The 11,818-nt window shown below is 33.7% G+C and overlaps 4 protein-coding genes across 4 annotated transcripts in view; 2 read left to right on the top strand and 2 right to left on the bottom strand.

Moving 5' to 3' along the window:
* Nucleotides 1–550, bottom strand: part of LOAG_17570 (hypothetical protein) — a 1,847-nt gene extending 1,297 nt beyond the window's left edge. The window contains exon 1 of the mRNA XM_020450230.1: nucleotides 270–550. Within this exon, the coding sequence (XP_020306117.1) occupies nucleotides 270–536 (267 nt within the window). The 5' untranslated portion in view covers nucleotides 537–550. The remainder of the gene's footprint in view (nucleotides 1–269) is intronic.
* Nucleotides 551–1,403: 853 nt separating this feature from the next.
* Nucleotides 1,404–3,910, bottom strand: LOAG_08781 (hypothetical protein). The gene is made up of 6 exons (XM_003144311.2): nucleotides 3,740–3,910; nucleotides 3,336–3,380; nucleotides 2,928–3,114; nucleotides 2,495–2,681; nucleotides 1,882–2,139; nucleotides 1,404–1,695 (listed from the first exon to the last, which is right to left on the bottom strand). Exons 1-6 carry the CDS (start codon nucleotides 3,888–3,890, stop codon nucleotides 1,534–1,536), a joined length of 990 nt encoding a protein of 329 aa, XP_003144359.1. The 5' UTR covers nucleotides 3,891–3,910; the 3' UTR covers nucleotides 1,404–1,533.
* A 612-nt stretch (nucleotides 3,911–4,522) lies between these two features.
* LOAG_08780 (short chain dehydrogenase/reductase family oxidoreductase) lies at nucleotides 4,523–8,799 on the top strand. The gene is made up of 12 exons (XM_020447799.1): nucleotides 4,523–4,662; nucleotides 4,989–5,382; nucleotides 5,715–5,783; nucleotides 6,102–6,251; nucleotides 6,399–6,638; nucleotides 6,901–6,954; nucleotides 7,346–7,408; nucleotides 7,509–7,543; nucleotides 7,627–7,692; nucleotides 7,913–8,012; nucleotides 8,254–8,366; nucleotides 8,626–8,799. Exons 2-12 carry the CDS (start codon nucleotides 5,247–5,249, stop codon nucleotides 8,725–8,727), a joined length of 1,128 nt encoding a protein of 375 aa, XP_020302009.1. The 5' UTR covers nucleotides 4,523–4,662; nucleotides 4,989–5,246; the 3' UTR covers nucleotides 8,728–8,799.
* Nucleotides 8,800–9,180: 381 nt separating this feature from the next.
* On the top strand, nucleotides 9,181–11,587 carry LOAG_08779 (hypothetical protein). Its single transcript, XM_020447798.1, has 8 exons — nucleotides 9,181–9,279; nucleotides 9,616–9,679; nucleotides 9,792–9,894; nucleotides 10,000–10,090; nucleotides 10,379–10,477; nucleotides 10,731–10,804; nucleotides 10,915–11,026; nucleotides 11,458–11,587. The coding sequence occupies exons 1-8, from the start codon at nucleotides 9,190–9,192 to the stop codon at nucleotides 11,536–11,538; spliced, it is 714 nt and encodes a 237-aa protein (XP_020302008.1). The 5' UTR covers nucleotides 9,181–9,189; the 3' UTR covers nucleotides 11,539–11,587.
* The last annotated feature ends 231 nt before the right edge of the window (nucleotides 11,588–11,818 follow it).

Below are 11,818 nucleotides of genomic sequence, written 5' to 3'. Positions count from 1 at the left end.
TATATATTATATATATATATATATATATATATATATATATATATATATATATATATATATATATATATATATATATATAATAGTATTATATATATACACTATAATATTGTATATATAATAGTGCAGGTTGGTCGACGAAAACCAGCAGTCCTATGATCAAAGGCTCAGGTATGATTGCAATACCACCGGAAAAAAAGGGAAGTAGATTCGTTCATGGTAATCCTAGCAAAATCCTGAAGCAACTGGAAAGCAGATAACGCAGCCGGAACCTGTAAAAATTTCTCGGCGGCCAAATTCTTCTGTTCTTTACCATCGTGTCTGTCTGGATGGTAAATCTTTGACAATTGGTAGTAAGCTGCTTTGATTTCTTTTGTCGTAGCAGATGATTCAACACCAAGGGTTTGGTATAAATCGCGCCGTGAATTGCAAGGTTCGGTAGCAGCCGTGCTGCACAGTCGTGTAGTACTCATGGGTAGCCATAAACATTGGAATAAATCAGTGTGTAGTTTTTCGTGTCGGAAAATCATCGCAGTCATTTCCAAGCCTACAAGAGAAAAATAAGTTGAACAGCATATTTGTTCTCAGCTCACTAAATCATCTTGCCATGGGTTGACAAATATTTGCTAAGCCATAGGATAAACAAAACCTGCCAGTGGCATCGAGTTTTTGGAGTCAAATCGACCAGCAGAATTAATCACGTCGATTAACTTAGAATTAACCACGACCGGTAGATTTTTCTTTTTGTTAAGATTCATTTAAGGGACTTCACCACTTAATACAGTCTGCATTCGTAGGGCCATAAGGAATGAAGATATGCTACAATGAATGGAAATCCAGTAAGTATTGAATTAAACTGGCATGAACTACCTTACCATTATTGAACAAGCATGAACTACCTTACCATTATTGAACAATCAAGAAGCCTTTGTGACAAGATTAAAACAGAAACAAATTCGTAAATAAACAGATAAAATACTCCCTTAATGTGATATGCACACAAAAATCTTCGTATGCTTTTCGTTCAATTAAATAACGTGCTGTTCACTTCATACTGATTTCATTCTTACTCACAAAAAGAGTTCCCTATGTAGTGATGTAATATATAAGTCCAACATTACATTTATGCTTCAAAAAGTAGCATGATTGAAATGCGACATATACTACACTTTGTAGTCAATTTCGTTTCTGAATGTCATTACACAAGTGACCCCACAAAGATAAAATACAATCTGTGTACCGAATATCGCGCATAGAACATTACTGCTCTTGATTGAACGGTGATGGCACTCAGAATATATGCAAATGAAGTAATTACGCAATCTTTTATTCGGAAATAAGGTGATACTTCGATAACAAACGACTGATGTGAAAACACATCTGTGATGAACAATTCTGCAAAAACAACTTCGTACACGTTTATTCAATGAAGGTAACAAGAAAATTTCAAATAAGTATAGGAATGAATAAATCATATAGATCACACATAAATCAAGTCAAGCAAACTGCTCTGCAATTAAGAGAGCCAAAATGAGATCATTTCATATAAACGTCAATGCAATCACCATCTTCGATCCCTAATGTGTCCACAGTTTCTTGTTGATTGATACGCTCACTGTCAAAGACCAGTGTAAGTTTTTCCTCATCTAAGCCATTATCAATAGCGAAGTCCCGTTTCAAAATCATGAACGAAGTATCCTGTAAAGGAAAAAGAAAAAGAAAAAGCGAAGAATTGTATTGACATACTCGCTTATTCGAATATATCAGCACAATTCCTTAAGAAGCAAAGAATCTAATGAAACCTTGTATTTTTAATCTTTTTTTAAACATCATCTATTTCTGCAAATCAAAGTCTCCTCAATTTGGTGAATTTGAAATAATTACCCTCGGAACAGCAGTAATAATGGGTTTGTTTCGTTCAGGCAGTAACCATTTGATAGTTACTTTATTCTTTTTATGACTTCCACATTGACTATTCTTGTAAACTGACAAATAATTGACCTCTTTTTCACTGAATGCAACACTGTGTGGAGTATCTTCAGCAGAAATCCGCTTTCCATTTCTTAGTGATAAAATTACATTTTCCGGTGAACAAGACCAATTTGATGCATATAATTTGACAATATTTATGAATGTCTCGCTCTGAAAATCATTTATAAATTACACTTCTGATGGAAATACTATTAATCTCGAGTTATAGCATTTATTTGACTTGTAAGGATTCAACATCTCAGCGGCGTGCACTGTTGTATACTTTTCCCTGCTAAAAAAAAAGAAGTATCAAAAAAGAATTCCTAAAATAAAGACGGAAGTGTGTAGTGATATTCAGCATCTAAAAGTTTATTAATCCCTGAAAAATAGTGGACACTACAGCTGGATATGCTAAGAAAAAGTGAATTTATACATCTGTTTATGTCATCGAATTGAGATCGAACGAGTTGGTACTCAAAATAGGTTCCTAAATCCAGTTAGAATTTCGTATGCAATAAGTGCATACCATTTTCCAACGTTTTATATAAGTATCACAGCTCTCGAGGTCACCAATTTCAATAGAGCAGTGCGGTTCCACGACAAAGACTTTCTCTTTTGTAAATATACTGTCGTCAGCCTCAAGAGTACCACCATCAATAATAATAGGATTAGCAAGTAAATTAGAATTATTGTCATCCATAACTTTCCTCCTTCTGTAAAAATTGAAAGAAGAATAAAAAAGAACAACAAGGCTTTTGAGATGTATCTCTCCAGAAGATATACAGGAGAGAAAGTGGAAAATACTGTTCGGCCATTTATTGTTCTCTATAACTTTGTTGCAAGCCTGACAGCACTTCATGGAAGAGAAATATTCTTATGATCATTAAACCATTTCATTGAATTCATTGTTGATTTCTGTACTACAAGAGCATAGTTTCACTTATTCGTTAATTTGCAACCTTTTGACATCATTTTTCATTGAACTGTTCGTTACACGATTCATACGAGATAAGGGGAAAGCAGAAATATTGGAAAAAATTTCCAGCTCTTCGATTTCTTGTTCAACTTTTGATAGATCAGAGTCTTCCTTTACTTTTCTTTTTCCCCTCAACGCCAGTAAATCATCGTCGTCATCATTTAGATCATCTACAACGAATGTAATTCAGAACTTAGGCGATATTTACCTTCTATTACTCATTCGTCACATCGAGAATTTAATACAGTCTCTTTATCAGTTAAATAAGAGGGAAATGTTTACACCTAACAAAACCGCAACATAGATTTGCTCTGTGACTGAGAATGCTAAATCCTATATCTAATAATCTCTTCTCTATCCAAAAGTGACAAATCCATCAGACATAACTAACCTAGTGTATTCTTCAGTTTCTTGCTAGTATCCTTTTTGGCCAGTTCTGAAATTATGAATATTTTTAAGAAATAAAACACAGCATATTCAAGAAGATCCAGAATTTTTTCGCATTCAAATACCAGACTGATAAGGAATAGGTTTTCTACATATTTCTTACCAGTTTTTCCTTACACTACCAAACATGTTTTATTTTTTCGTTATAAAACGTGTTTTAATCCGTAATGAAAACCATTATTTTCTAAAGTATTCATTACTTGTGAGATGCTTTACACTCACTTGAAATTTTAATATGTCGTTGAAGTCATCCAACCCAAGATAATGGATAAGCAGTTTAGTAGAGACATCTTTATCTTCAAATTATATTTAAACAAACAAAGAAAAACCTTTTAAATGTATAAGTACCTTCCTTTTTGATATCATTCGTAATGGTTCCGGTTTCATTTTCACCCTTCTTGGCACTTATCACTTTAGCCATGAGATGCTTTAACGGATTGCCAAAGAAGTCATCATCACCAGTGGCATCCTCCTCCTCCTCTTCCTCCTGAGGTATCATCCGGACACACACTGAAACATCTTTGCCAGTCACGATTTTCTTACCTACCATTCGTCATTCGCTCCATATTTACCCATCCATTCAACCCAACCCAACCTACCCATGGATGAAACTATTCGAAGCACTCCATTACCCAACTCAATCTGTACCTACCCGAAACACCCCGTCATCCAACTCAATTCTTCGAGAGAGAAAAACTCTCCAGGGCACATGATGGGACGTCTTCGTAGTTTTGTGGGATTGGAGTGGGTAGAAGAAGGCCTCAGGGAATGGCCGTAACAAAGGTGTAGCTAGTGGTAGCAGTAAGCCCTGAAAGGTTGGGCTTCTTTTTTTCAAGAGATGAGGAATTAGGTTACCGATTACTCGCGAGTGCGCAGTCCGCTTACAGATGAGTGACATCGTGAAAAAGTGATTCTGCTGGCTAACGCAGGGCAATGAAGGCTATCCCTCCGAAAGTTTAAGATGTGATCTTGACCGACTTCTTGAGTCACTCTTCCTTTGTAACCTGCATTAAGGCAAAGAAATTGCTGTGCTTTATAATTTAATGGTGCCAGAGATTCTCCAAACTTTTTTAGTTCATGATAGGTGGGGAATGATTTTTTTAATATAAATCTTCGCAATTTTTGAAAACATTTCAGAGAAGAAGTAAGGCTGATTTTCATCATGCTTGCTCTAAATTTCACTGGTAGGGTGGTTGTTGTCACTGGAGCTGGTGGCAGTTTGGGAAAGGCTTATGCGCTTGAATTCGCCAGAAGAGGAGCATCTGTTGTTGGTAATTCTAGTCATTTTTAGTCTTTTATTTATTCAATTTTGAAAGAATGGATCGTTTAAATTCTTAAATTTAGAACATGCTTTTACAGCCTTAGTATGGCAAAGTATTACGTCTAACCAAATATAATTTGAAGCAGTCGTATTTTAACCTGTCCAAACGATGATTTGGTTGAGATCATTAGAGGATGAGATATTCGCTAGGAATATTATTATATTATATCGCTAGGAACGTTCCGAAAAGTACAGATTTCCATAAGGGACTTCCCGATATTTTATTCCTTCCTTTGCAGTGTTCAAAAATTTGCAAAAAGTTATTCCCTATTTCAGTGAACGATCTCGGAACCACACAAGATGGATCATTTGCGAGACGTCTGTCTGCCAATGCGGTCAACATATTTTTTTTTGGATAACCTTATGATGCTTCATTATTGGTTAGAAAACTAAGAAAGTGTCGCTATTCGATATTCAAACTCCTGACTATTCTTGATTGGCGTTCACTATAACATTCTATTTGTTTTCGCAGTAGAAGTGTAATACGTTTTTCATCAATACATTTCACTTTTTTCAATTTGTTAATTTAAATTAATGTGTAAATTCCATGCACTTTTGCAGACTGTAGCGGAAATAAAGTTTCATGGAGGTAAAGCAGTTCCAAATTTTGATAGTGTTGAGTATGGACATAAAATCATCGAAACAGCAATCACACATTTCGGTCGAGTAGGTAAGTAGTTGTCTTTTATCATTTTTCATAACGACAACCGGTTTACTATTGAGTGGTGCTGGAATTATCAGGCGTAAGGTGCGGTTTATCAGTATACTACGATATGGGTTATGTTATACAGTAATGTATAATATTACATTTAGAAATAGAAATACCAGAGTGGTTAAAATCAATTAATAAATCTAGAATATTGAAGCCAGGACTGCTGATTTTTTTTGTTGTGCGTTACAGAAATTATCCTGATTTTGCAAATGTACGCAGGCGATGTACGCAGAAAATTCATCTTAGAATTGAAGCTGTCAGTTTCATTTTTACAAACTTTCAGTTTTCAGATGTTATTGTTAATAATGCTGGAATTGTACTCGACAAATCCTTTCAAAATATGAGTGATGATGACTGGGGTTTGCACCATGTTTTTGACATTTGCACTGTTTAATTGTGAGATCATTTGATGAAAAATGAAACTGTTTGAATTATTAGGCCGGGTCTCACTTCAGGAAATATTTTCAAACTTCGCAGCTGGTAGTGACAATAACAGATAGAGCCTTAAGTAATGAGAGGCTGCTAAATTTGGGATGTTTATGAATTAGACCAAATTATTGCATATAGTAATAATCACAGAATATAGTAATAACGAACCTAGCGGAATTCCTTATAATTTCACTGAGCATATAGTGATTTCAGTTTCTGGTTTTTATTTTTCGTCTTTTATTTTACAGACTTGGTCTATAGAACACATGTTAAAGGCAGTTATTCGGTAACTAAAGCGGCATGGCCTTTTTTCAAAAAACAAGGATATGGACGGATTATTTTCACTTCTTCAAATTCTGCAATATATGGCAATTTTGGACAGGCAAATTATGCAGCAGGTACTTTCATTCTGGTATTAATTATAATTTTATAGAAAATCAATAGTGTTTGACAGCTGGTGGTAGGGTTAAACAAAAACAATTAACTAGGAATTTTGTCCACGATCATGATCAGGAGTTGTTGCACATTTTTATGATAAGTTTTAGCAAAGAACGCGTTAATTGGCCTTTCGCATACACTGGCAATTGAAGGAAGTAGATATGGTATTCAGTCCAATGTAGTGATACCGACTGCATCGTCAAGGTTAACAGCGCAGCTGTTTCTTGAAGAAAGTTTGCGAGTTCTGAAAGCAGAGTACGTAGTACCACTTGTTGTATATCTTGGACATGAATCTTGTCAAGAAACTGGAAAAGTTTTTGAGGCTGGTGCTGGCTGGTTTGGACAAAGTGAGTATTTGCTTTTTTCGAAGGACTCATTGTCATGCTGTTTACAAGTATAGTTTTTTTAGATATTCTCATGAAAAGAAATTTTTAGACTTTTTTACACGAATTTTTAGATATTCTCATGAAAAGATTTACTTTGTTAATAATGATTAGAAAAGTAATAAGCACAAAATCATGTGTGGTAGGATTCTCATAATCGGTTCGAATGTGGTTCTTATTGTTCGCAGCTACAAGCTCTTAGTTTTATCAAAAGTCTACTTTTTAGTTCAAGCCTATCGGTCGAAAGGAATAGTCTTACCGGCTGCAAATGCGGAAGCCAGTAAGTTTATGTACATTTCTGTAATATTTGCAACAATTTACACTTAATGTCATCAACAGGATTGTTGATCAAGATTATACATGGTCTTCTCTTTTCTGTAGAAAAAAAATTACATAATTTGCTTTTTGGTTTGGTTATCAGTGACTGGCATTGTCTCTTGCCTGCTCTTTTCAAATTCTCAGTCCATGTCATCTTTTGAAGCTTTCTGTTATTTATCCTGTGGTTGAGTAACTGGTTTGAGGTTTCTGTAAATCGTTTTGTTTAATCTGCAGCGAAAATGTGGCGTCATGTAAGAGGTAAATGAGCTAGCGTCAACAAGAAATCTAAGTAATTGTTCTCTTCCGCCATTTTAGTTCATTTTAAATCACAGTGTGCCGTAGATATGTTTCAGTTGCCGATAATTGGATAGCAATAACTGATATGACCTCTGCAAAACATTTTGATAGTATAAAAGGTAGTTGCTTTTTTTTCAAGTATTTAAAAGAAATGTAGGATTCTTTATCCGTTAAATTTCTTGAGCTGTATTGCTGGTTGTAAATTATCTGAAATTTCAGAAGTGATTGTTGATTTGCTAAAGTGTGCAGAAGAAGTAAGTTCTGAAAATTTAGCCTCTATTTATTTATGAACTTTCCTATATGCAAAGTCGTGATCAACTAACACTCTTATTTGCAGAAAACGGAGTCTGAAACAAGATGGGAATTAGAAAATAAGAAAGATGAATATATGGAAGTGTTGAAGGTATCAAGTATACTGTTTAATTGAGCGGCTGGTTGAATTAATTTCGAATTTATGAGGAAATATATGAGTTAATAAAAATATATTTAATAGTATGATGGGCGGAAATCTTTTATTTTTACATATTGATGGAGTAGGAAGAATCCTGACAAATAAAATTTTGTTACCAGATTTCTGTTAGGTGAAAAGAAAGACTTGTCGAGTTTTGAAACACTGTTTTCAGATTATAGCGGAGGCTTTAAATCAAAAAAAAGATGGTAGTCTGACATCTTGTTTTATGTTCATGTTTATACTTACGGACGGAGTGGATGTGTATAGCGTTAGTGAGTTAATTTTCTTCTTTTTCACTCTTTTTTTTTCTGCTTATGAGGTAGTCTTCCGAAAGACAAAAGCGTTGAATGGAACTTCAAGTGTTTTATCTTCCAATGAATTTTCGTAATAATAATTGAAACTATATGCGAGTAGAATTTTTATTTTGAAGACGGAATTTGGAAAATATGATCCATATATATTAAAGTACAAGGTAAGGAATACAACAAAGAAAAGCAGAGAATTTACTTTTAGCAATGCCTTTTGGTGAGAATCATGTTTCTGGTCAACGAGAATCAATCTGTATTATTGTGATGCACTGTGATATTTTCGAACAGATTCTCAAAGGTCAGATTATAACAAAAAAGGTGCGTTATTTTAGGTTTCAAAGAAATTTTTTTTTTTGGAATATTCGATGGATCAGAAACATTCAACTATTTCAATAATAATGAAGTGTTCCTGACCCATAACTTATTGGCCGCAGGTGATACTTATTTCTTTGTATCATAGTTCCCCATTTGAGTTATGGAACAGTTAGTCGTTTTATCTTCGATGATGTGATTGTATGCGCGATATCCATCAATTGTGGAGTCATTGTGGATAGTTTTAATTATGGAATATTTGCAGGTTATCAAACCTGGGACGATGGTAATTATTGGAGATATAAGTGAGGATGATGTGGTAGAGTCCATCAATCAGTTGGCCAGGTCGATGAAACCGAAACTTTAAGGTTTCGGGCTTTTTGTATGCATATATGTTGATTTTTGAGTTGATTAATCAACTATTTTGAATGAAATGCAGTCGTTTTTTTTTTTTTTTTTTTTTTTTGAGCTTTTCATATTTTATGTATCTATTTGCATTTGCGTTGTCATGAATTTTTATGTTTTTATTTGTTTTCTATTTGTAACCATTGTATTAATTAACGGACATAGTGTTGTCTCTTAAATGAGACCTTAAACATAAACTATTGTTTCATTTAGAAGTGAAATTATTAATAAATTGTTTAATTTATTAATAAACCGTGAATAAACTGTTTTGATGAAACAGTAGTTACCGATCTTTGTGAATGATTTGTTTGTTCTGCATTACCTAGGAGGATCCATTTTTACCCGAAAGCTTTTTCTGACTTCCTTTTCGTTCTATGGTGAACCTAGTGTTTTATAAAAATTTTAAATGAAAGGTGTTGTAGAAATGGAGATGATACATAAGAAGTTATTAGCTGAATGGAATAAGGAACCGAAGATTCTAACTGCAGTTAGTAGTGCACTAAAACAAGCTAAGGTAATCACTTCGAGTTTAATATTATTACTGCTTATTATTGCTGATTTAATTATATTTTAATTTTTTTTTCAATAGAAAAATAGTGCAGATAGTAAGTTTTTCAAAATCTCTGATTTGATAAAGCTTTCAGATTATCATCTAACTGCTGGTTGCATCAGAAATAGTGATTGCCATGTGACAAAATTGAGTGAATTACGGAATCTTATTGTACCTTTTATATGTTCCGTTGTGCGTTTCCGGAACAACACGTTTACCTAGCTTTGCTGAATAACAGAATAGCATTTCCAAAAGGAAAAAATGAGAAGAATATAACTTAGTTATTCTATGGTATTTCAGGAAGTAATGGAGAATCCAGAGACATTAAGAGGATTAAGCAGCGCTGCGCTACATACCATACACCGTAAGTTATTTTTTGCATGATTGATGGAAAAATCATGAGATGAAATGATCTATTTTGGCTAGATCATTTAAACGAAGAATTTATGTATAAACACAAGAATTCTATTTCGTAGGAGATGTGTACGAAATTGATGCTCTTTATGCGGTGCTTCAATCTGATCTTAAAGCTTTTCGTGAAGCGATCAGCGTTGTGATGAATTTTTACGATTGTTACAGGTCACTTTTTATTGAAAATGTAGATAAATCTTAAGTCTCAGCTTTCATATTTTTAGCTGCAGCAGTAAATTAGTTTATTTGTCCAACTAAATGCTTATTTTCCAGATCGAATGAAGAGTCACCGAATAAATTCTTAATGATTGGTTTGAACTTGATGTACTTTTTGACTACCAATCAACATGCACAGTTTCACATGGTATGTTAACTTTTTATTCACGGTCAGGTGTTGTTCCGAATTTATCGCACAAATAAGTAAGCAATTAGTATTTTTGGCCCATTCGTCACTTCTTTTATAGTTGTTTTGCGTGTTATGAACCCGAAAAAACCTGTTATTTTGTTTGGTCAATATTCCTTGTTTTCAATATTCTTTATTATTCTTTGTTTTTATCTTAGTTAGCACCGATCATATCTTTGCTAAATATCTCAGTTCATTCAGTCAAATATAGCAGAAAGTGATGCGTTTTTACAACCGTTCTTGTTGCAGCTGTTAGAACAGATCGACCAAAATGTTCAACAGAACAATCCGTACATTACAACACCGGTAAAATTGGAACAGTCACTCATGGAAGGTGTTTATAATAAGGTATTTTAATAATGACGGTTTTGTGTTCAAAATGTTTGTGTTAGGTTAGAAAATGTTATGTGCTTTACTTCCCTTGTAAGCTGTTATTTTCTTTATAAGGGTAACAACATATTACTGTGTATCAGTTGTCATGTTACCTTACATTAGTAGATTGTAGTTATGTCGTTTTCATTACTGGATACCCAAATAATTCTAGTTTTTGTCATACCTTTCTTGTCGCCTAATGTTTTGCAGAGCCAGGTTTTCATTTCAGGTTGTTCTTACAGAGAAAAATATCCCTAGTCCATATTATGCCCTATTTATTCGTATATCTATGGATACAGTACGGTCTGTTATTTCTTTTTCGCTAATATGTTGACTCTGATATAAAAAACATAAGTGCATTACAAAATACGTCGAAAAAAATGTGAAATACTTTCATTTATGGGTATTTACAGAGATGAGATAGCTTCATGTATTGAATGCTCCTTCAAAAAGGTTTCACAGAAAGATGCTGCGAGGTTGCTTCTTTTCAACAGTGTCGGTGAAGTTGTTTCCTTTGCAAAAAAGGTATTAAATATATATTGGATTTACTTCAGTTATATTATGTGCATTTTTATATCTTTGTTTTGTATAAAATACAAAACTATTGTTATTGATTGCAAAAATGAGAATCAAGATAACTCGAAGCAGTTTACAGCCGAGATCAGGTTAATTAAAAGAATCAGTTTGACAAATTGGTGTTGTGAGATTTTTTTTTTTTATTGTGTCCAGATACAATTGTACCGTCATCTGAGTGATAGAATGTTGCTACAAAAGGAAAGACGAACCAGAACTTACTGAAAGACCGAGGTTTAAAAAAACAGTAAAATCAGAGAAAAGCACGTTGGACACATTTCATCCCAAAGATTTTGTTCTGAAATGTTCTTGAATTTTTTCGAAACATGACAGTTTTTTATGTTGATATTGTGTAAAGTCCAGATTTGAAATAACTGTTGCAGCGCTGTTGGAAAAGTGCGGGCAACACATATATTTTCGAACAGGGGCTGTCCAGTGTAAGTTCTCATTCTATCGCGAAATAAATGGAAACCTCTATAAATTTGTTTAAATCTATAGATCCAACAAATTGCCAAGGATATCAGCAATTGCTTTAATTACGACTAAATGCTGTAAATAATTTTCAAAAAATGGAATTACCAGTCGCTGATGACTTTACATGTCGTCATTGTGGTGCCTTGACTGATCAACCTGCTGTAAGACAGACAGCACGCCAACTTGGAATTATTGATCATGAGGTTTCCTGCATTTGTTTTTTTTTTTCTTTTTCTATTCTTTGTCGTATTCCTAAAATTCTATATTTTT

This window comes from Loa loa (assembly GCF_000183805.2).
Source record: "Loa loa unplaced genomic scaffold supercont3.95, whole genome shotgun sequence".
Lineage (NCBI taxonomy): Eukaryota > Metazoa > Nematoda > Chromadorea > Rhabditida > Onchocercidae > Loa > Loa loa.
Note: the sequence above shows the minus strand (reverse complement) of the source record. Positions and strands in the feature narration are given on the sequence as shown.